Source organism: Argentina silus (genome assembly GCF_951799395.1).
Source record: "Argentina silus genome assembly, chromosome: 17".
NCBI classification, from domain to species: domain Eukaryota; kingdom Metazoa; phylum Chordata; class Actinopteri; order Argentiniformes; family Argentinidae; genus Argentina; species Argentina silus.
The window spans coordinates 3,264,247-3,287,172 of NC_139671.1; the positions used below are offsets into that span (position 1 = coordinate 3,264,247).

The 22,926-nt window shown below is 43.5% G+C and overlaps 1 protein-coding gene across 1 annotated transcript in view; it reads right to left on the minus strand.

Annotated features, from left to right (window-relative positions):
- Positions 1-27: 27 nt before the first annotated feature.
- ppp4r4 (protein phosphatase 4, regulatory subunit 4) overlaps positions 28-22,926 on the minus strand; it is a gene marked incomplete at both ends in the record, with an annotated part of 34,093 nt that continues 11,194 nt past the window's right edge. The window contains 24 exons of the mRNA XM_083688553.1: positions 28-73; positions 2,369-2,438; positions 2,649-2,738; positions 3,552-3,613; positions 4,779-4,869; positions 5,133-5,213; positions 5,344-5,407; positions 5,628-5,699; positions 6,207-6,245; positions 6,693-6,837; positions 7,291-7,438; positions 8,189-8,294; positions 8,507-8,689; positions 9,309-9,392; positions 9,973-10,050; positions 10,312-10,431; positions 13,030-13,193; positions 14,245-14,367; positions 16,631-16,752; positions 17,563-17,670; positions 18,017-18,123; positions 19,137-19,210; positions 19,728-19,875; positions 20,347-20,449. Coding sequence (XP_083544679.1) covers positions 28-73; positions 2,369-2,438; positions 2,649-2,738; positions 3,552-3,613; positions 4,779-4,869; positions 5,133-5,213; positions 5,344-5,407; positions 5,628-5,699; positions 6,207-6,245; positions 6,693-6,837; positions 7,291-7,438; positions 8,189-8,294; positions 8,507-8,689; positions 9,309-9,392; positions 9,973-10,050; positions 10,312-10,431; positions 13,030-13,193; positions 14,245-14,367; positions 16,631-16,752; positions 17,563-17,670; positions 18,017-18,123; positions 19,137-19,210; positions 19,728-19,875; positions 20,347-20,449 — 2,428 coding nt within the window. The remainder of the gene's footprint in view (positions 74-2,368; positions 2,439-2,648; positions 2,739-3,551; positions 3,614-4,778; positions 4,870-5,132; positions 5,214-5,343; positions 5,408-5,627; positions 5,700-6,206; positions 6,246-6,692; positions 6,838-7,290; positions 7,439-8,188; positions 8,295-8,506; positions 8,690-9,308; positions 9,393-9,972; positions 10,051-10,311; positions 10,432-13,029; positions 13,194-14,244; positions 14,368-16,630; positions 16,753-17,562; positions 17,671-18,016; positions 18,124-19,136; positions 19,211-19,727; positions 19,876-20,346; positions 20,450-22,926) is intronic.

Genomic DNA, 22,926 nt, shown 5'->3' on the forward strand with positions numbered 1-22,926 from the left:
CATGTCATTGTCCCCATATAGCCAGCATCACTCCCTCCCAGACTGCATACCAAAACAGTTGGACTTCCTTTGTCTAAAGATAGAAAACAAATGAAGGAAAAAAAAAAACATTCAGGTAAGCATCGCTCAGACATAACCCTCAGTATAAACACACAGAATGTTTACAGCTCTCTGTGGATGGCAACAGATAGAAGAAAGCTGCTTTAACGAGAAATCACTCAAATGTCACTCATCTAACATCTGATTCTGTTATAATTGAACAAGCGACACCTGGCAAACTGCAGTATGAAAAGACACTCTTTGGTTACACTTTCCATTACATAGGTTATTCTACTGGTAGATTCTCCGTTATGAAGCCTATGTAATTCCCTGTAACAGGCCTATCCAGTACTTACCACTTTGGTACTCACTTTTTTGTCTTTGCGCACGCTTTTTGCCTTGGAAAACAGAATTAGCAGTGGTAAGTACTATGTAAATGCCTGGGTCCTCATTTATCATTCATGCAGAAAACAAGGTTGCTAAATACCACATGTTCTAAGTCTCCATGCTTGTGCACGGTCGTGGCTATTCGCATTTGTAAACGCCTCCAATTGACCATATATGATGAAAACATCCCTTGAAGACTAATTAATCTCACCTGTCTTTCAAACAGCTAAGCCATTCTGTCCTAATTTCTCTCTTTTACTGTTGTTCTGATGGTACGTCTGTGTCATTTGATTTCATAAGTGCCTTTCTTTTGGACAAATTGGATCAATGGCTTTGAAAAATTACTTGCACATATAATTAGGTAAAATGACATGCTAGAGGTGAAGGTTATGACATGCTCTACAGTCAATTCTCTGTTTGCTTTGTGTTCCATTTGCTTTGTGTTCCATTTGCTTTGTGTTCCATTTGCTTTGTGTTCCGTTAATGGCGCTCCATTAAATAGTTTTAACTTCAATTTAAGGTGAGAAGTGTCGAGATGTGAATGGAGCATCATTCCCACATCAGTGTTTTCTTTTGACTCTGTATAAAAAAGCCTTTACAGGAAAATTATCTCAGCTTTAGCGTCACACAAACATGCAATAATGAGGTGTGGTGCCAAAGTGCATACACAATAATTGAGCACCATTAATGAAATACTAATATGGTTCCTATGGTATGGAATTAATTCAAAACGTCAAGTAATTTAACGATGAGCAATTTGTACATATTTGAAACATAGGTTTACTTCCATTGCTCCTTGTTTTGCGTCTGACAAGCAATTCTCTAGTTTCACCATTTTGCATTGTGCGTACACATGGTCAATGGTGTGCGTAAATTCAGACACAATCACAAGCAACTGTTTATCTTGATAAATCTGACATTTTACTTTGAAATTATCGTACGCATGGTTTATGCAGATTTGTGCGTACGCAGCATTGATAAATGAGGACCCTGTACTTCTATACAGACTTAGGTATGTACTTACTTACTTACATGCTATACATCTGGTACATGGGTAACTACTTAAGTCAGTCCATTATTAATGGTTACTCTATATGCCTAGGTAATGTAATTTAGTGAACCCTAGTGGACAGGGAAGGGTAGGGATGCTACATTTGACCTCCTAGCCCCAACCTCAAGGCACTTGAACTAGATCTGAAAAGATAGGATTGGTGTTAGTAATATGGTAATAGTTCCACCTTCCACTTGATAGTGGAATTTTCACCATTTTGCCTACACCCATCTTATCCTCTCAGGCAGGGGTTACAAATCCTGGTTCTGGAGAGACCTGGCAACCTGTCCTGAATCGTTAATTCCATATAATCCAGTCTGGATCTGCCATCTTGGAAGTCGATTGTAACTACGTCACACGACAAAATAATTCAATAGCAATTGGATTGTCCCTAACGAACCAGAGTATCAAAGCCTTTGACAAAATAGATAGATAGATAGATAGATAGATAGATAGATAGATAGGTACTTTATTGATCCCCGAGGAGAAATTAAGGCGTTACAGAATCCAAAGTGCCGTGACACACAAGTGGGTGACACCAACACATCAGTTTCTGATCAGTACGCTGATTGGCATGAATGGCTTTCCATTCGGGGAGACCTCAGGGATGAAAGCGAATCCAGACTTAAATTCGTGGAGAATAACAATAGTGGGTGGAGCGATTCAAGGATGGGTCACCAGGCAAGGTGTGCAAGCTTTCGCTCCATCACTGCACTAACACATCTGATTCAACTAATCAACCTGAAGATCTTGAAATCAGGAATCTTACTGCCCAGCAGGAACGAAAGCCTTCACATTCTGAAGCTCTCCAGACCAGGGTTGATGACCACTAGCTTTAGTGGTTAGATTATAGGGGTGGATTTGGAATTGGGCGGGTGAGTGGGGACCCACATGGAGAGTTTCCTGGACTGCGTGTCCTTGCCCCCATTGCTGCGATGGTCGAGGGTACTGCTCCGGTGGTCTAGGGTGCTACTCCGGTGGTCAAGGGAACTACTCCTGTGATCAAGGGAACTGCTCCGGTGGTCAAGGGAACTGCTCCGGTGGTCCAAGGTGCTACTCCGGTGGTCCAAGGTGCTACTCCGGTGGTCCAATGTGCTACTCCGGTGGTCCAAGGCGTTGCTGCGGTGGTCTAGAGTGTTGCTGCGGTGGTCTAGGGTGTTGTTGGTATTACTGCGGATGAGGACGGGCATGGAGGAGGTGGAGGGGGTTGGGGAGAGGGACGAGGATGCCACGCTGAAGTGGTGTGACCGCAGGGCATCATCTAGGAGACACAGGAAGTAACACGTTCACAAAGGTGACACAGTACTCTACACAGACACAGTCCCCCCAGGATTTTGCGTTTCAGTGATCGCATAATTCAATGCAAAATTAATTTCCCAATGGTTTACATGACAGTGGGGGGAAATTGTTTGGTATGAATTATAGCAATATGCATTGTAGTGCTGGAACACAAGACAAAGTCGTCAATCATATTAGAAATGAGCACATATGACATTTTCACAGTTTTTAATTGTTGTACAGATCACCTTACGAATGTGTGGGCATGTTGAAAAAACCTTCCAAATGCACTCTGTAAATCAAAAGGTAGGTATCGCTGGTTTGAGGATTTTACCCCGAGTGACGTATTTGGGGGTAATCACATGGTTTTGAAAATTACAAGAAGCTTCAGGGAGGAATGAGATTCTGACTGTTACTTCTCCTCTACTCCTTCAACTTGCTGAGTCGTGGTGACAATCGGTGAAATGTTCTTTTAACTTAATCAAAACATTAAAAAGACCATTGCCAATTGCCTCGCAAAATGTCAAGCATTTTTGGCCGCAGATATCACAAAAAAACATTGCAAAATCCTGGAAGGACTTAGCTACTGTTGTTATTGAATACTAATCAAGCTTCTTTCGGTTTGTAAAATAGTTTACAATGATGTGACAAAGCAGACATCCATCATTTCATTTCACAAGGCACACTAATGCTATGTGTAGAAAATCCCCCCTCACTGACCAAGTGAAAATTCTTACATGAGACACTTTTTTTTGTCAATAATCATTTAATGTACATAGAAATGTCTGTTGATTACCATTCATAGAAATCATGGAGTTCTTCGCTGTTCCAGGACAGCTTCCTGATTCCTTTACCTTTCTGGGAAGGAATATGAAGGTGGGAGAACATGTTGAAAATTCGCATACTTGCATGCCTTAATATGTATGGATGCAGCTTCTTGATAACATTTATAGTTTTTAAGCTATAGCGTTTTAAGTTAATAATTAACCTCTAGGTGGCGCTACCTGCTGCAAAAAGGCCAAGATAAAGTGCCAATTTATCAGGTTTTGCTCAGCGCGAAAAATTACGCATGTGTGACAATTTTCATGCTCACTTTCAAAAGTTAACAGTATTAGGAGCTTATCTACTGGAATAGTACCACGTTGCATTAAGGAGCGCTATGGGAGATCTTTTCTGCCGACTACAATAAGACTGTACAACTCCTTCTCCGGCTGGCTTGATCGGGGTGATCAGAGTCAGGTTGGAGGATGTTAAATCATACTCGACTTCTTCTTACTGTATATAATGTTTCAGATGTCTATTTTATTTTATTATTCTATTGTCACTTTATTTTGTTGTTGTTGTTTGGTTGTTTGTGATGTGAGCTGCTCTAACGCCTTAATTTCCCCTCAGGATAAATGAAGTACCTACAGTGGAAGTCGGAAGTTTACATAAACTTAGGTTGAAGTCATTAAAACTCATTTTTTATTTCACCAACTTATTGTGGGAAGCTTGTGGAAGGCTACCCAAAACATTTGACCCAAGTTAAACAATTTAAAGGCAATGTTACCAAATACTAACTAAGTGTATGTAAACTTCTGACCCACTGGGAATGTGATGAAAGAAATAAAAGCTGAAATAAATAATTCTCTCTACTATTATTCTGACGTTTCACATTTTATTAAAATAAAGTAGTGATCCTAACTGACCTAAGACAGGGAATGTTTACTAGAATTAAATGTCAGGAATTGTGAAAAACTGAGTTTAAATGTATTTGGCTAAGGTGTATGTAAACTTCCGACTTCAACTGTATCTATCTATCTATCTATCTATCTATCTATCTAGTATGTTTGTAATTGTGTTAATGTAATTTATTCATAGTAAAGTAGTAGCACACCATCAGTGTTTTTAACCACTGCTCATGTGTACCTAATATTTATTTCATGGCTTAGTACAATGAAAAAGCATTTTCCAATATATTCTTATTCACGAATTCTTACATTCAACTAAGATGGTTTGTTTAGAGTGACTGGTCACCGCTTACAGAGTTTTGTCTAAATTGGCCATCTTGGGTGTGGTGGGGTGGCTGCTAAGCGACCGACTCCGTGCCAGTTTGGCCTTCCTCATCTCTTTGCCTGCAGATTCAACAAGGGGGAAATTCCATCATCATCATCATCATCATCGTCATCATCATCAATAAGAACACTATCTCCACCAAGTTATAGTTTTTTTTACATTTGTCTTGATTCAGTGAGTCTAGAGTATTAACTTATACTACAGCTGTTTTGATGGGTGCTGTGCTGTAGAACCATCACATTTTCAAGCCCCAGAGCTAAACTAGAGTAGAGTGGTTTCGATATACAAGAGGTGCTTTTTGGTTCACCTTTCCCACTCTTACCAGCTGAGGCAGACAGAGTGGCTCCCGACGTTGACCCAGACATGCCCTTGGTCCCGGACAGTCCCGTCTTACTGTCCCTCCCTGTGAACACAAACATGTCTTGAGATGTTGTTTTTCAAATTAATTTCCTCCCAGCGAAAGTACTGTTTTTGCACAGTGTGTGCATGTGCATTTAGAAGAGGAAATTGTCACATATTACGTAACTACGTACGCTTCTTCTCAGTGTGTTTCTCGCTGGTAAGCTTGACTTCACTCTGCTGCCGCTCCAGTTGTTCCTGTGATGGAGGAGAGAAGAGAGACTAGGGGTTAAACACTCAAGGTTGCAGTATCAACTTTCGGACATGGCCCTTGGCACAGAATGTCTACAAGTGTTTGTCATTGACCTCTATGTTTTAGGCTTAAAAGCACACGTTTATTTATGCATATACAGTACAATATAGCACTCACACTGCAATATTTTGTGTGGTAGTCATAAGATGGAGTAAAATCCCTCACCATCTCCAGTAGCAAAGTCTCCTCCTTCTCCTTCTTTTGGTCCAGGAGGTCCCTCTCGTGCCTCTTATGGTACTAAAGGGAAAAAAAGAAGTATTCAGTCAAATCTCACAGCAATGTTCCTGCAGTACCTTTGTTTAAGTGTTTATGAGTCCAGTATGAAAAACCATGCCATTCCATGACTTAAAACCAATTATCTTATTTGACCCTGATGAAACCGGTATGTTTATATTCTACAACTACAACACTGGTAGATGGTCAAATAGGTACATTAGACAAATTTAAGATTAAGAGTTTTAAGATGCTACTGCATAGCAGTTCTTTAGAAAAGGCACTGTATTTCAGATAGCAATAGTAGAAAAACATAAATGATTCATAAAATAAAATAAATCTGCACACTGGTTTCTGCTACCAAAATGGTGCTGTTTATTGCAACGATTTGACGTTGCTATAATCCCTCGGGTAGAATAAATAGACACTACCCTCCCGGCAGCAGAAACCACAGTGCATATTTATGTAATGTTTTTCTTCATAGCAGTTCCACAGGTATTCTACCAGCAATGAGTGAGAAAGGGTTCTCACAGGTTCTGTGATGTCCATTTTGTCCAATTCCAGCACTGTCTGAAAATCCAACATAATAGTAAGAAATGTGTGGTGGAACAAAGGAACATTATGAACAGATTCAGTCACAACATGAGTTACGGAGAGCCATAAAGGACAGTCTTTGTAAGTTCTGTATCCTGGCATTATTACTGACAGGCGACTAAAGAGCTTGACCAGAAACATGTTTGTAGTACGAAAGAGCGTCAGAGTAGAGGGAGGAGAACGAGGGTAAAGGAGGAGAAAGAAGAGGTGGGGAAGTAGAGAAAGTGAGAAGGGCAGGGAGGGGGAGTCATGGCGATACAGTACAGTAGTATCAAAAGAACAGATGGACAGATCTGGCATAAACTAAGACATCGAGACATAGGGGGTGGGTTTAAGAAAGGGAAAAAGATAGAGAAAGGGAGGAGGTATAGAGATAATATCAAAAAGGAAGGGGGTGATCACGTCTGCCAAGCTGTCCCTCACTTTACGGACGGTGGCCACCACGTCCTTGTCCTTCTCCCTGCAGAGGAGCTTGCGCACACAGAACTCCAGCTGCTGCAGGAGGTGTTTGTCTGCAGGCAGCCTGATGGTCGACCGGAGCCTGGGCAGCAGGTAGCACAGCTTGAACCTGGTCAACAGACAGTTGGGTCCAATAAGGATTTGTTTTCCTTTTTATTTTTTTTATCAGAATTACCTAGTTTGTGAATGTCCTGTTTGAAGTCAAATCTTAGTTTAGACAAGATGGCGTCGTTTCAGCGTGTAATAACTCTAACTAATAGTACTCACTTGTGAATGGGTGTGGAACAGCACAAGTAAGGTGGGCTTCAGAAAGTTAGTTCATTTAGCGAGAATTGTACGGTGATATATTAATGTACAACCTATAACGAAATACTATATCTATATTATCAACCATAGAGTTTCTAAAAAAAAATAATTGTGTGCATCATTTGCTTACCATTGTCATCTGAACTGTCTCGCTGCGTTTTAACCAAACACTCTAATACTGGCCAGTTTTGCCACAACTCGGCTGCTGTTTATATTCTGGGCTTAACAGTCCACAAAGATGTAAGAGAAAGTATACCTGACGTTGGCCACAGGGTCGTTGACAAGCTCCAGAGCCTGGATGAGGAAGTGTTTACAGAAGTAGGATTTTGAGAAGAGCTCGATGGCGATCTCACACAGGTCCAGGTAGCGTAACCTGTTCCAGTAACTTCTGCCCTGAGCCAGTTCTGGAATGAAAGGGGGGATGATGATGATGATGATGATACATACAGTAGCCAGGCCAACCATGCAAACTGTGATAGGTGTTATGACTCTGGGTGGCAATCAGACAATAGCAATTTTATTGTTATCAGATTAATGATGTTCCGCTCTAGGTTCAGGTGTATACATCGTCACGTTGTGTGTACTACCATGTCCAGGAGCAGTCTGAGTTCAAGCAGGAACATTGCTGCTCGCAGAACAGGCAGTTCGCCGTCGCCTGCGGGAGCAGAGGATGCCAACACTCCCCGACAAATGCCCTCCGGTAGTTGGCACAGCAGACCTCAGGGTCAGGGAAACTTCAGAGGAGGGAGGGCGAATCACAGAGCACCCCTCCCCTCCCTCCAACTATTAGACCCGCCTCACCCCACCATTCGGCTTGACCAAGATTCTCTTGAGTTGGGGCATATTGAGGATACCCATTCAAATGCGTTCTGGAACACTCCTTTTCTGGTTAAGGTGAAGCTGCTAAACCAGGCCATGACTGCTACACTAGACACTGGCGCCTCACTGTCAGCCGTGCAAGCTAACGTCCAGCGAAATGTCTTCAGTGAATGTCTTCAGTGAAAGGTACAAAAGAGTGCATGTCCCATAGTGAGGGGTCTCCCTCATCTCCTTCAGAGAACCTGGGTTACATTTGTAACCTTTAGTTTCCGTGTGTGTATAGTAGGGAATGCGTCAGAGAGAGAGAGAGAAAGAGAGAGAGGGGCCTCTCTTACCTTGCAGTACTTTGCAGATGATCTCCTGCCTCTGCTCCTGCTTGCGGTTGTAGCGCAGGAACATGCACAGTGTTCTGGCTGCCTCTCTCTGGACTGGGAGAACATTCTTGAACAAGAAAAAGCACACCATAGTTAGTGAGGTGCAGACTGGAGGGTGAAACAGGAAAGTTGCACACTCTTGCGCCGATGCTAACTATTTATTGGACCAACGTTTCAGCAGCAAGCTGCCTTCTTCAGGGTTTCAATCATAACACACTGAGGTGTGCAGTCAATGATCTATGATGGCCCTCAGTTATTTAAAGACATTTTTTCTCTCACGTTGGTGGTGACGATGGCGAACATCCTCTGCAGAAAGCGGAAATAGATGAGGTCGCCGGAGATGACGCGCGGCAGGCAGGAGTAGCGCTGCAGGAGCTTCTCGTGGACCCGCCAGCGCAGTGAGGACGCCGCCTTCTGCTCCGCCGTCGCCAGGGCGGGGACCAGGTCCTGAACATTCACCTGCTGAAATCACCACATACCAACGAATTGGGGGGGACGGGGGACGGGACGGAGGGAAGCATAACCAAAAAATATAAATAAGTACAGATTGAGGAGGAGACATTGGTGGAGGCGTCATAAACATCAAAAAAGATGTAGAGAGAGAAAGGATGGAGGAAGAGTAGACAGAGAAGACGGAGAGCAGGGAGAGAGAGAAAAGGAGGGGGGCACGGTCAGAGATTGCATGAACAAAAAAAGATGGAGAGCGAGACTGAGATCGCCAGAGATCACCAGAGATGGCATGAAAGACAGGAGCTGGAAGAGAAATTAAGACTGGACATCACAAAAAATGTGAGATAGAGGGAGATTGAAGAAACAATTGCAGAAAAAGAGGCATAAAGAATCACTCTATGAGACAATGCTGCGGGGGGGGGCGGGGGGGGGGCGAACGGACGGACGGACAGACTAGCCAATGAGTGAAGACGACTATCCAGTGTTTCTCAACCTTTTCTTGTCCCAGGGCCTGCCTTCTTGTAAGGTTGCTTACATCAAAACTAGCAGTTGAGAACTGACTTCTAGCGATTGTAACATCCCAGGGACACTGGTTGAGAGACTGTAGTCTACTACTAGAGCACAGGGCTACCTTGCTTTCAGGTCCTGGTCCCTCTCCTCTTGATGTAGCAAGCTCTAGGGTTTCTTGAAGATGATTCAGCAGTGCATCTAATACCTGCACAGAAAAAAAACCCTGCTTTTTAAAAGCATGTGTGCCAATATAAAGCCAAACAGGGATAACATAACATCAGACCTTGTATCAGTGGTACCTTCTCCAAAAACAACAACATTGTCATCACCACTGGGATTATCAGTGTTTTATAATTAGTGGGCTTGCTTCTCTCATGTTTATTTTCGTGACGCACGCACGCACGCACGCACGCACGCACGCACGCACGCACGCACGCACGCACACACAATCTCTCATTGTATTAAAGTGTTCCCCTCTGAATCATTAATCATACTGATTCTCCTCAACAGAGGGGCTTTGCTGATGTCACCCCACAGGAGCCCAGATGATCTCAGGACGGGCAAGACTCTCAGGGAGCAGCCATGCCTCCACTACAGAGTCACTCGAACAGCTGCATCTCAATGGGGGCAGATCTTCTGAGAAAATGGTCTCAATGGCCATCTTTTTTTCCCCTTTTTTTATGGTGCTACTGTAACTGTCAAATTTTATGAATGTTTATTTCAGGCCTTCATTACAATGAACACCTTGTATGTCATTGTTCTTATTTCAGTCTGTAGCATCTCACCTCTAGTGAATCATCCTGCAGTACAGTGACCAGTTCCTTGTGAATGAAGTGGACATTGGGGCCCAACAGCTTGACAACCTGAAATAGAGTAGTAGGGAAGAAAGGAAGTAGTAGTTCAAGTAGTAGTCCATGTTTCTTGATATCCACACCATATGGCACTGCAGTATATATACCAACTGAGATTCATCTGCAAAACAAATGACTTGGGGCATAAATACACACATTTCTTAGAGGGAGAGAAGGGAGGAGAAGAGACAAAGGTAATACATCCCACATGACAAGACTCGAGGTCAAACCCATTTTCACGCAGTATAGTGTGCGAGAGAGATGCCATCTCACCTCGTGGAAGCCTTCGGCCACAGTGCGTCTCACCGTGATCTCAGGGTCCTGACACAGGCTGGAGAAGGTGGGGTACAGCTCCGTCAGGAAATGGTTGGGGTCAGCGAACAGAACCATGGCCTGGGGAGGAAGCGATGGCATGTTTTGTGTTTCTTTTGCATGTATACAGTGCCTTCAGAAATTGTATTTCAGACCCCTTCACTTTTTCACCAAATTTTGTTTTCAGGTTTTTAGAAATTTCCATAAGTGTATTAAAATTCCATGACCCTTTGCTATGACACTCTTAAAATGAGCTAAAATGCAAAAATGTCATCAACAAATCCCTTAATTAGTTGAATTGATGCAAGGATAATAGTTCGTGTAATTTTGGAATTAATATCTTCAGAGAACAGCCCGAACAGCCGAACTCCTGTATAAGCCCAACGCATGTATAGCTGCCACTAGAACTGGCTAACGTGTCTTAATTGATGATGCTACTGCTGACAGCAGCAGCAGAATGTATTCTGAAGTGTACAGAAACATCTTGTCTACTCGAGTACAAACACATCCCTCCAAATTTATTGGATACGGCTTCATCTTCATCATACAGTAAGACAATGACCCCAAACATACTCGTATGGCAACTACAGAGTTTATCAGGGCCAGAAAGTGGAAAGTTCTTGACTGGCCAAGTCAATCTTCAGATTTAAATCTAACTGAACGTCTGGTGGAGTCAATGGGTCGCAGACTTCAGGCAGTTATTGCATGCAAAGAATTATCGACCAAATACTAAACACGAGTCCTTGATTTGGACATCATATTAATATGTCCTATTACTTTTGGTGCCCTAAAAAAGGGGGACAATGTATAAAAAGTGTTGTAATTTCTGAATGGTGAAACCAACATGCAAGAGTACAAAAATACCCTGAACAAAAATACCCCATAGTAATTGTTTGATTTCCAAATGTTTGTAGTATAGAGCCAAAAGAAGAATAAATGCTTCACTGTCCTATTACTTATGCAGGGCGCCGTATACCAGTAAACAGTCAGGAATGAGGCAATCGTGTTGCAAGACTTAAACTTGCCATAGCCTTGAGAATTTAGCGCATCACCTACGGGAAGAGACCCTGCACACCTAGCCGGTCCAGGGGAAGGGACCCTGTCTGAGAGAGAAGCACACCTAGCCTGTCCAGGGGAAGGGACCCTGTCTGAGAGAGAAGCACACCTAGCTTGTCCAGGGGGAAGAGACTCTGTCTGGAGGAACAACAGACCTGTGGACATGGACTCTTGGGAGTTTCAGCAAGGCCATTGTTACAGAGGTACTGACTGCCGCCTATCTTCTTAACCCCATTACGTGGACTGTGTTTTGTATTTGTGTGTGTGTGTGTGTGTGTGTGTGTGTGTGTGTGTGTGAATGTGTGTCTTTACAAAAGGCTCCATGACCACTGGACAACCTTTTTACTCCCAAGTGCTGACAAAGGGCGATGGAGACACCACTACACAGGTCAGGGAACAGATCTCCTGGGCTAAGAATACACATGTACACACACACAACACACTCTCTATTTCACACACACACACACACACACACACACACACACACACACACACGCACACGCACACGCACACGCACATAAAGTAAGCACTCTCTCACACACGTATGCACATGCACACAAACACACACATACACACACACACACACTCTGAGAGGGCATGTGAGGTGAGTTGCAAAGCCGTTGGCCAAAAATCCCAACCTCAGCTCTAACTTCAAAGGAGGCAGGCAATAGCTGGCTGTTTACAACACTATTCCCCCAACGTTAAAATGTAGGCTACAAGCTTCCTGAGCTTCGCTAACATTTTCAACCCAATATAGTAACTCACTGCAGAGAGGAATCAGTGAGTGGTTTATTGAATACTCTTCTTTATGTTCCCCGTCCTCTCACAGCGTTCCCAGGACTCTTGTTCTCGTACAGACATATGCTAAGAGGCTTGACGCTATTTATAACTGAGAGAAAACAGCCCGGGAGCACTTCAGACAGAGGAGGCAGGCAGACGGAGCAGTTACAGGTTTGATTTCCTCACCGCGCTGCCAGACTTTATATCCAGACCATTCAAGAGAGAAGGGGTGGGGGAGGAGCGGTTTGTGTTGTCTAATTAACTTAAAAAACTCTCTGAAGTTAAAGGTGCAAAAATCTGGCTATTTTTGCAGGCCAGTTCATCTGGGGCAACAGATAACAACATGAATTCACAAAACAAGAAGGACGAAAATAGGCTTGAATAGAATGTTCTCTGTTTCGGGCCAACTATGAATCAATGCATTATGCCTTTCCTCTGGCCTCACTGGGGATAGTTTGAGTAAGTGTGTGTGTGTGTGTGTGTGTTTAGTTGTATGTGTTTATGTGCATTGAAATGTCTTTTATGTACATGAAAAATAGTGGTACCTTGAGGTAGGTGGATTCTGAAGGTAATGCTCATTAATGTTAGGAACAATGGCCCTAGGTCTCCAGAAAGGACATGGACTCAGGAGCAGACATGTATAATGTACATAATATTATCGCCTTTTCAACAAATGGTGCAGTTGAGCACATTCAGCTCCAAGGGCCATGAACAAAGAGCTGGACATTTCTAAGATCTGAATTCATGGGATAACCTTATTCGGTGTATATCTGTGTGTATGTTTGTCACAGTGCATATCCCTTTGTGTGTTTGTGTGCAGGCTCGCTGGGTCCTGTCACTCACAGGGAAGTTGTAGGCGCAGTTGCGTCGCACCAGCGCGTACTTGCTCTCAAGCTCCAGTGGGTAGGCCTGGCTCTCCGAGTGGCCGTTCTCGTGCTGCAGACCCAGCACACACAGCTTCTTGTAGAACTCCAGGAACCACAGGTGCTGCTCCTCTGTGAAAGATGCTGCAGAGAAACCAAATTGGAATCTGTATCGTTTTCAGTTAGGTGTCAAACTAGTTGTCTATTTGCCTAGCCTTTTAACCTGTTAGTGTCTTTCTGCTTTCTTTTAGTAAAGCACTTTGGGGTTTGCCTGGCGACCCATCCTTGAATCGCTCCGCCCACTATTGTTATTTAAACACAGTCTCCAAATTATTATGTTCTGGGGTATTGTTTCTGCAGATCAGGAAATACTTTCTGGGGGATTCTAATACCAGCGTTTGACCACCTGTTTTGATGTAAGGTACGTCATGTTGTGTTTCGGGTGGCAGTATTAGGCATTAACTTTGACTGGTTAAGTTTATGCATTAACTTCAACTGGTTAAGTTTATGCATTAACTTTGACTGGTTAAGTTTAGGCATTGACTTTGACTGGTTAAGGTTAGGGTTAGGGTTAGTTGTCAGGGGAAGGCATAAAAAAATAGTGTCCCCAACGTGATTCGAATCAGCAACATTCGGGTTACAAGTCGGGTGGTTTCTGCCTCCACCGCCCCGCAGCCTCCTTCCAGCTATAGCATTCTTTGGTCTGCAGAAACGATCCCCCAGGACGTAATCATTTGGATACTGGGCTCTGTTATTCTCAGCGGATTAAAGTCTGGATTGGCTTTCATCCCTGAGGCCTCTCAGAATGGAAATGCCAATTTGTGCCAATCGGCGTCCTTTCAGAACGGTTGTCCCAAGTGTGTGTTGCGGCGCTTCAGATTACGCCAAAGGCTTTGATACTCTAATTGGATAGAGACAATCCAACGCCCCTCAAGTGTGACAGTCACAATAGACCTCCAAGATGGTGGATCCAGGTAGGATAATATGGAGTGAATCATCAAATTCAGGTTGGGTCACCAGGCAATTTTGGGGTTCTTACTGTAAAGTAAAGCAATTCCATCTGTTATCAATATCAGTCAGTTCTATAACACTAAGTTGATTTTGTAAATTGGGTGAGTGGGAGAGTTCTTCTCCTCAGAAACAACAGTATCTCTTACTTTTAGGTGCAACAATGAAGTAACAGTTGAAAATCAACCTGAGAGTCCATGACAGAGCTTCCCGTACTGGAAAGACAGAGACGCCAGAACCGCCTCGTCAGCTTTGAAGCACTTTTCACAGAACGTCTTGACTAGCGGAAATATAACACGTGTCCTGTCATCTGAAAGTGAGAGGAGAGGTGAGACAGTTTTGACAAAGTCTGCATCCAATGAAACAGGCATCTCTTAGACAGCAACATCATTTATTGTCCCGTATACACTGCTTGATTCTGCCCTTGACTGCTTGCTCTTAGAGATCTGAAAAGAGTGTGGGCCCACAGGTGAAAGCAATAATGTGAAGGTGGGTCCATCGACAGAGTGCATACATCTGCTGTATCCAGTCCCTTAAGATCTGCAATGGTCACTCCTCTAGGGAGCAGGGATGGAAGCTCAATTTTCGGAATGACTTTTAGCCCATTTTAGCCATTGACTGCCTGGCACACATGCAAAGACCTCATTAAGAGATACCCAACTGTGGCCATTACCACTGACAGCTAAGTCACAGCAAGTGTGCCAACCATCATGACAAGTGTAGTATTTGCATATCAAAGGAACTCTGTGGGCACAGAGTGTCTTGGAAGAGTGCTATAAACAAGAATTATTACCCGAGTTAGAGTTTCTCTACGACAACGTACAGACTTGGATGTAATAAAGTGCATTGAGTATTATTCAGAATCTGAAGGGATGTTATCAATACCTTTACAGCAGGGATCCTCACTCCTGTTCCTGGCTTTTGTCCCAGCTTAGCACTGACACATCTTATTCAGCTAATCAAGGTTTTGTAAATCAGTTGATTAGTTCAATTAGGCGTGATGGCACTAGGCCGGGACAACAACCTGGACCCTTTGTAGCTTTCCAGGACCAGGATTGAGTATCACTGTTTAACAGAATTGTCTGCCTATTCAATTAATACAAATGTATCCCTTCATGTTTTGTACACTGTACTTGGCTTATGTTGAATTCATTCCATAGATTAAATCTGCACCTCACTATGATTAATCAAATTGCTACATGTGAGAAGGCTGGCCAATGCCCCCTCACATTGCAGGCATGGAGATGGACGACCAAAAACGAAGACCTTTCTTTAACTAGAACTTGCACAAACTCAAAAGCAGTATTCACAAACAGGACAGGACATTACGGGACATTATGGAGGATTATGTATGAAAAGTGTTGTTTCTAAATGGTGAAACCAATACAAATAAGCTCAAATAAAATCTATACTTTAAGATGATAGTAGAAAACTTTTGGAGTATAGAGTCAAAAGAAGAAAAAAATGTCCCAATAATGACATAGGTAAGTATATATATATATATATATATATATATATACTAGTATATATATAACCATATAATAATAATCAAACGAATAATATAAAAGTGAAGGCACCTCCTTCCGACTACACCACAACCAGTAGAACTATTACAATCAATGTGCTCACAGCTGAGATGTTTAACGTACTCTTCTGAGTCAAACCAATTTGTTGTTTAAGACTTTTATAGCAACGCGAACATGGGTTGTGTGGGTGTCCACCTTCCCTTGGAACATCAATGAGCGGTGAATTGCCAGTGAACAAGCTTAACCACAAAGGGAGGAGTGTGGGTTGCTGGTGGGCGCAATGTAGTAATACGACAGCAGTGTGGGTAGAGTGTGAGAGCAACACGGCCACACAGACAACTATGTAGGCCGTACAGTGTGGGCTGCCACAGAGACAGAAGTAAGTGGGTGAATGAAGTTACAGAGCCAGCAGTAGGCTACGTGGGGATATAACCACACTGAACCAAATACTAACTTAATATCTAGGCTACTCGTGTGAGCTAGGGAGACTACATGGGGTTTGTACATGGGTGATTGAGATTTTGAGATTGTATGGGTAACATCACAGCGACAGCACGCTCCTGTAGATTCTTCCTCTATAACATCAGGAGGACACTTTTATTCCTCACCAGAGAAGCAGCACAACTTTTGGTCCAAACACTTGTGATCTCTCGCCTTGACAACTGTAACGCACTCTTGGCCGGTCTCCCTGCCTCCACCATCAGGCCTCTGCAGCTCACCCAGAACGCTGCCGCCCATCTGGTGTTCAATCTCCCTAAATTCTCCGCACCCTTCACTGGCTCCCGGTAGCAGCCCGCATCAGATTCAAGACCCTGGTGCTCGCCTACCGGGCGACAAAGGGAACAGCCCCTCCCTACTTGCAAGCAATGGTCAGCCCCCAAACCCCTGCCCGATCACTCCGCTCTTCCACCTTTGTTAGATGAGGTGGTACGATCGTATGAGGTTTGTTAGATGAGGTGGTACGATCGTATGAGGTTTGTTAGATGAGGTGGTACGATCGTATGAGGTTTGTTAGATGAGGTGGTACGATCGTATGAGGTTTCTCACCACTGTCGAATATCTCCAGCAGGTTGATAATTGTGTCGAAGGCGGCCAGTCGCACCGTACTTCCCTCGTCCCTCGCCAGCTCGACCAGCTCGGGTAGCACCGCTGCCTTGGTGTGGTCCAACCTGGAACACAAGAGAGGAAGAGGGAATTCAATTAATACACACTGCGTACCAAAGGGATAGTTAACTTCCCAATCAAACTTTGTCTTGTGTTTACATAAGATAAGATTGAGTGGTATATGAACTTGCTTGACATATGAACATTGTACCAACAATCCTAATTAGCCCTTTAACGAGAGGGAGGTGGATTAGGTATCAGTCCCATATCAGCCTCGTAACACGATACGTACAGACTACCTCAGTCATTTTTTTTATCAATGTCTTTCCTTGACTTTGACCTATGCTATCAATCGTAGGCCCTGGCTGTAGACAGGCCCTGGCTGTGGTTGTACATTTACAGCTTATGGGGTCTACAAGTGAGGGTGACCTTAAAGAAGGCGAGGGGGGGCCCACTTTAAACTAATGAGATGCATGCTAAACGCTGCAGGCTGAAGACCACATCAATCTGTAGGTCCTGTGAGCATCTGGTCAATGTGTATCCATCAGCTCTGGCGTCACAACGTAGGCAATCCTCTCCAACTGCCAATGTTCTGACTGCAAAATAAAGGGGCATTGTCGCTGCATGGGAAGCCGGGCAGAACTTGACAAATGGTTCTCCTTTACTGAGGCGGCTGTTTCCCAGGGGTTCTATCAGGCCCTGAGTGGTGGGGTGGGTGGGGGGCACTGCAATAAGCCCACAATAAGCCCTCTTGTAGTTGTATGATGGGAAAAAGACCTCACCCCACCAGAATCTGGTTAGTTTCCTTCAATATCATATCAAGTATCATATCTGCAGTTGGTAATAGTGCAAATACATAGAATGTTATTTTTTACCCAATTCCCCTGGCAATGTTTTCCAGCTGGCGACACATGCAGGAGCGCACCTCGTACTCCACATCCTGGCAAAGGGACCTGACCAGGGGCAGAAGGTCCTTCTTCACTCTGCAGAGAGGCATTCAACATTGACAGAGCACGTCAACACCGATGCAAGAAACTACGGTAAACAAGTAAAAACAAGTCATACAGTACAATGTGATCTTATGAGCGACTGACTAATTGAATATTAATGCTCAGACAGGCTGTATCAAGTGAGAAATTGAACCTATGCCCAATTATCTTTATAATGTGGTTTATACTGTAGGTGTAAACATCACCTGAAATACCTTCTGTTCCTCTCCACACACACACGCTGATTTGTCATTCCAGCATGTTACATTTTCTACAGCTAGCCCTGAACATTTGATTTTGAGAAAAATAAGCATGAGACCGATGAGGGACACAAACTCACATGGGAGACTCAAACTTGCAGGCCACCTTCCCCAAGATACGACAACTGGCCAAGCGGGCCTGCAGGGACTGCGAGAGCTGAGCTTTCGACACCAGCGGGCCTATGATCTGATGATTAGCCAATGGGAACAGGCTGTTAAGAGTGGAGCTGTGGGCACTTTCTGGCAAGTTAAGAGTCCAACCAATGGAGAACTTCACCATTAATTGCTAAATTGTGTTGCCAACTTTGGTTATCTAACCAACACAAGTTCTCAAGTTATTTTTGTCTGACTTGAAGCTCACTAAGAATTGACAGCCAGCTTATGGTCTTGCCAAATGCACTGTTACATTAGGAGCCGTCTTAATTTCGATAGCTACTGTATGCTTTTAAAGTGATTATACGGTATATCAGTTGTACACTTTACAACTTAATTCAGAAGCCAAGCAAAATTTGAATAGCCTGGTAGAACCAGTCCGATCACACGAGGAAGAGTGATATGTGAATTAAACAGAGTGGCCATAGTGATTAGGCTAATTCCATCGGGCTCCAATATGCAGGTAAGATACTACACATTTGATACAGTAGATTAGTTCCCTGCCTTTGTCCATTCAAGGTGCTGATTCAGTCAGAAATGGATGCATGCATTAAAAGTTGATTCCGCATATCCATCAAAACTTTATAGAGTTAACCCTATATATGAGCTCCATATACCCCAAGGGAATTTAAGAGTTTTTAAGTTAAGTAATTTAAGTTTAACTGACACTGTAACTGACCCTGTTACACAGGAAGTACTACATGTCTGTTGAGTTGTCTGAAGTTGTCTGTTGGTTGTATCGTTTTACATCCGTCATGATGTTAAATAATATGGTGCAGTCTAAAATACTATTGATTTCAACCATCATGTGACTGAGCAACATCAAATAACAACTTCGCTCCAACAGTTACAGAGCTAGTGTTGTCGTTATAATATCTAAAAAAACATTCATTTTCAATCTTGTATACAATGTCAGTTGGTTAGATGTTTACTACTGCACCACCGCAACCAGAAAATGCCCAGGGGGTAGGAAAACAGGTGACTCCATCCGGGTTTTTTTTATTGACTAGAAAATCCTATCTGAAGGGTCCGTGCTGTTACATGTACCTCCTGCCTGATGGTTTCCTTTGGTAAAGCGTCGATTGCAGATAGCAACGTTTCAAGCCATGCATTGCTCACAACTGTTGAAGAAAAAGAGAAAAAACTTAGCATTGCATTAAACATTGCACACTACCAATGCAGTCCAATGGTGCCTTGACATGTGAAAACCCTGTGATGATGCAGGGCCTTTACATGTGAAAACCCTGTAATGATGCAGGGCCTTTACATGTGAAAACCCTGTAATGATGCCAGGCCTTTGAGCATAGTGCCCTTCCAACTTGCTGCCCAGCAGTGACATTAAGTCACAACAGCAAAACTGTGTCACAAATTCAAATTGCTGCATTCACACCTTCACTCACCCACTGAGGGCGAAATGTCAGCACAAAGCACATTCAGCAGCTTGGTGAAAAGCTGTAATCCTGGCACAGCAGGATCCTGCATCTAAAACCTGAGCAAGGCTAGCATCTTGTGATCGTCACGCTAACAATTCCGCAAAAGCAGGAACCATATCCAATGCACACAGCATGTTTTTCAAGACCCTGCGTAAGTAATGGGGCAGTGAAGCAATACAAAATAATTTGTGGCATCAATAGCGACCTGCGTCTCTGTGGTCCAGGTTGAGGAGAACAATCTGTAGGATAGAGTGGGTGTGCGTCTGGATGAGGACAATGTCATCCTGAAGGACCGTCAGGAAGGAGCCCGCCGCTGCTAGCTGCATCTCCGCCCCGGCGACATGTAGTACTTCCTGTGTAACAGGGTCAGGGGGTGGGGGGGTTGGAGAGTTTGATGGACATTTCCAATGAGTTAATGTTGATATTTAATCATATGACACAGTGAATAAAGGAGTGTGATTTTGATGGGCATCTGCCAGTTATCATTGACAATGAGTCAAATGATGAATATGAATAATAGGATTTTGATAGAAAATGTCTATCAAGTATTGTTCAAATTTTGCCATGTGGCCATGATTTGGTCTCCAAGTCAAAACGTGTAAATAAATAAGCTAACTTAGAGATGAGAGATAGCTAACTTAAAGACTAACGCTAGACAGCGCTTATCAGCATTTAGAAAAAATCACTATGGGTAAAATTAACAAAGTACATTTTGATGGCATGCTTTGGAGCCTATAGTGTGTTACATAATCAATGAGAATGATGGGATCGAATGATGGGATTGATGAATGAAGCTCAGACTGAAGAAAGTAATTTTGGCCCACCCGGACTTTTGGCACTACCCGCCGGAAAGTCTCTGCTGGATTCTGACGCACCAGATTTGGCAGATTGACTATTACACTGGCTCTCTGGATGTCCTGACCGGAGCTGGAGAAACAGAACCACAGGAAAGAAAAAGTAGGTAGGTGACACAAAATAAAGTACATGAGATAAAGAAGGCAGGTAGGTAGGTGACATAAGGCTACTTAGACTAGGAGGACAGAAACCATACAGTATAGTACATGAACATGTATACCCAGGTATACCCAGTCAGCAGACTGGGTCAGATCTGGTCTTGTGGTGGCACATATGGTTGACCGGAAATGGCAAGTATTGTATGGGTTAGACTTGGTCCAAATGTGGGGGACCAGCCCTGGCTGAGAGTAGGCAATTTGCTGTGGGCCAGCTCTGGCATGTGGAATGTGGCCCTTATACATTTCTTGCTGTGGGCCATCTTTGGTCTGAATGTGGTAGGGACCTGGGCTACATCCACATGCTGACCAAGGTCGGCCCTTTTCATGGCAAAGATAAGGTTCAGGAATGGCAGCCAGAGCTGGCCCACTTTTGGCCTGGGGAACAAAGTTGTTTTGGCCTGAGCCACATCCGGATGCCGGTAGAAAACAGACGTGGGCCAGATCTGGACCGTCATTTCTCTGCTGACTGGGTATGTAACATTTAAATTTGCTGTGAATTCCATTTCAAGTGAGCTTCATTTAGGAAGTGAACGACAATTCAATCCACAATGTGAATGATGCTTAGATGTCATAAACATAAAACATTTCAAGAAAACGCACACCATAGTTGGGTGAGGTGCAGGCTGGCAGGTGAAACTTAAAAGAAAGAAAGAGAGGCGCACACTCTTGCTCCGATGCTAACTGTTTATTTAACCAACATTTCAGCAGCAAGCTGCCTTCTTCAGGGTATGGTGTAGATGTCCTAAACCAACACAATAGATCTACCAACCAGCCAGAGCTTTTTTTGTCATTGGTACATGTTTTTGTTAGGTGTCTCATTGGCCCATCAAACCCATCCAAATGATTTGCATGCACCAAGGTCAGTAGATCAACCATTTCTAATGGAGATTCGATACAGAAGTTGTTTAGTGTGCATTAGTGTGCAGTGACAGATAACGATGTCACCATAGCAGTGTGCACCATGCCAGGAACACCCTGTACTCAACAGCAACCACACCTTGCTGCTCATAACTTGTAGTGCGAACCACGGCTGACTTTGAAGGGAACATTCAGCTAAGCGTAATTAAAAGGAGAACAAAAGGCTTTCCATCCTGTGGTTTCCTTCCACTGAGGATGTGTGCTCTGTGGTGTACTTGGAGGAAGATAGAGAAAGAGGGCAGCTAATAGCCAGATAAATGAATCACCCCAATGAGAAACCCCATTTCAAGCGCTTGCAGCTGTAGAAGCTGGGGATTTCTCAACCGATGTACTTCCTGTGTAACACAGTCCTCCCATCCTTCAGAAAACACTTAGAATTCACCTGGAATGTGTGGGTTTATCATTTTAAAACCCGACGAGTCAGGACCATGGACAGACTCAGACTAGGGCTTTAGTTTTCACAACTGAGCCTAGCTTGTTGTCACAGCTGAGTGGCTGTAGTGCATACAGAAGAAGCCATATAGCCCCTGGAATAGAGAACAGCTTTGGAGCTCAACAAAGCCTTAGAGCTAAGCTTGTTTCTCCAGCAAAGGCAGCTCTCGATCTTCCCACTCTACAGAGATGTACGCACGAAGTGAGCGCACACACAAAAATACACAAACACGAAATACTTTATTTGGCTTCAGAGCATTACATCAATAGAACACAAAATATAACAAGGGTCATACAGAATGTCATGGATACAGGTAGCACCGTCTACCACAGCAAAGCTTCCCACAACAGCTGACACAGAGCAATATCTTGTAAGTTGCGTACTATGCACATGTCCCAAGGCTGCCAAATATCAGTATTACTGGGTGACACCTGAAGCCAAGGCCATTAATAAGTGTGACTAGTGCCTGGTATGATGGATGTTGACAAGGTTTTTCTAAAGTGGCAAATACACCTGCTATTGTCGTTGTTGATGAAAGCCAAGGAGATGTGACCATATTAGGGTGTTCAACAACATCAACAACAACAATGTCAGGTGTATTTGCAATTTTATTAAAAAAAAACGTCATTCTTAAAAAAGTCATCATTCTTAAAACCAACTTGCCGTAACACAAGAATGCTTGTGAATTTCAACTGTTGACGCCTGTCTAACTTGCCCCATTCATTATTCTACATGGCAGAGGAAAGAACCTTTCTGCTGAGATGTGTGTGTGTGTGTGTGTGTGTGTGTGTGTGTGTGTAAGTATTTGTTGGTGTGTGGCTGAAGGATGGGAGGACCTGCCAAACGAAAACTAATTACTTTGAAGATTCTGCTGAGGTCTCATTACGGGCCTCTCAAGCTGCCTTGAAGAGCAATAAGACTTTTTACTCACACGCACACACACACACACACACACACACACACACACACACACACACACACACACACACACACACACACACACACACACAAATCATGTTTGTTTACCAGCAGGTTCCCAG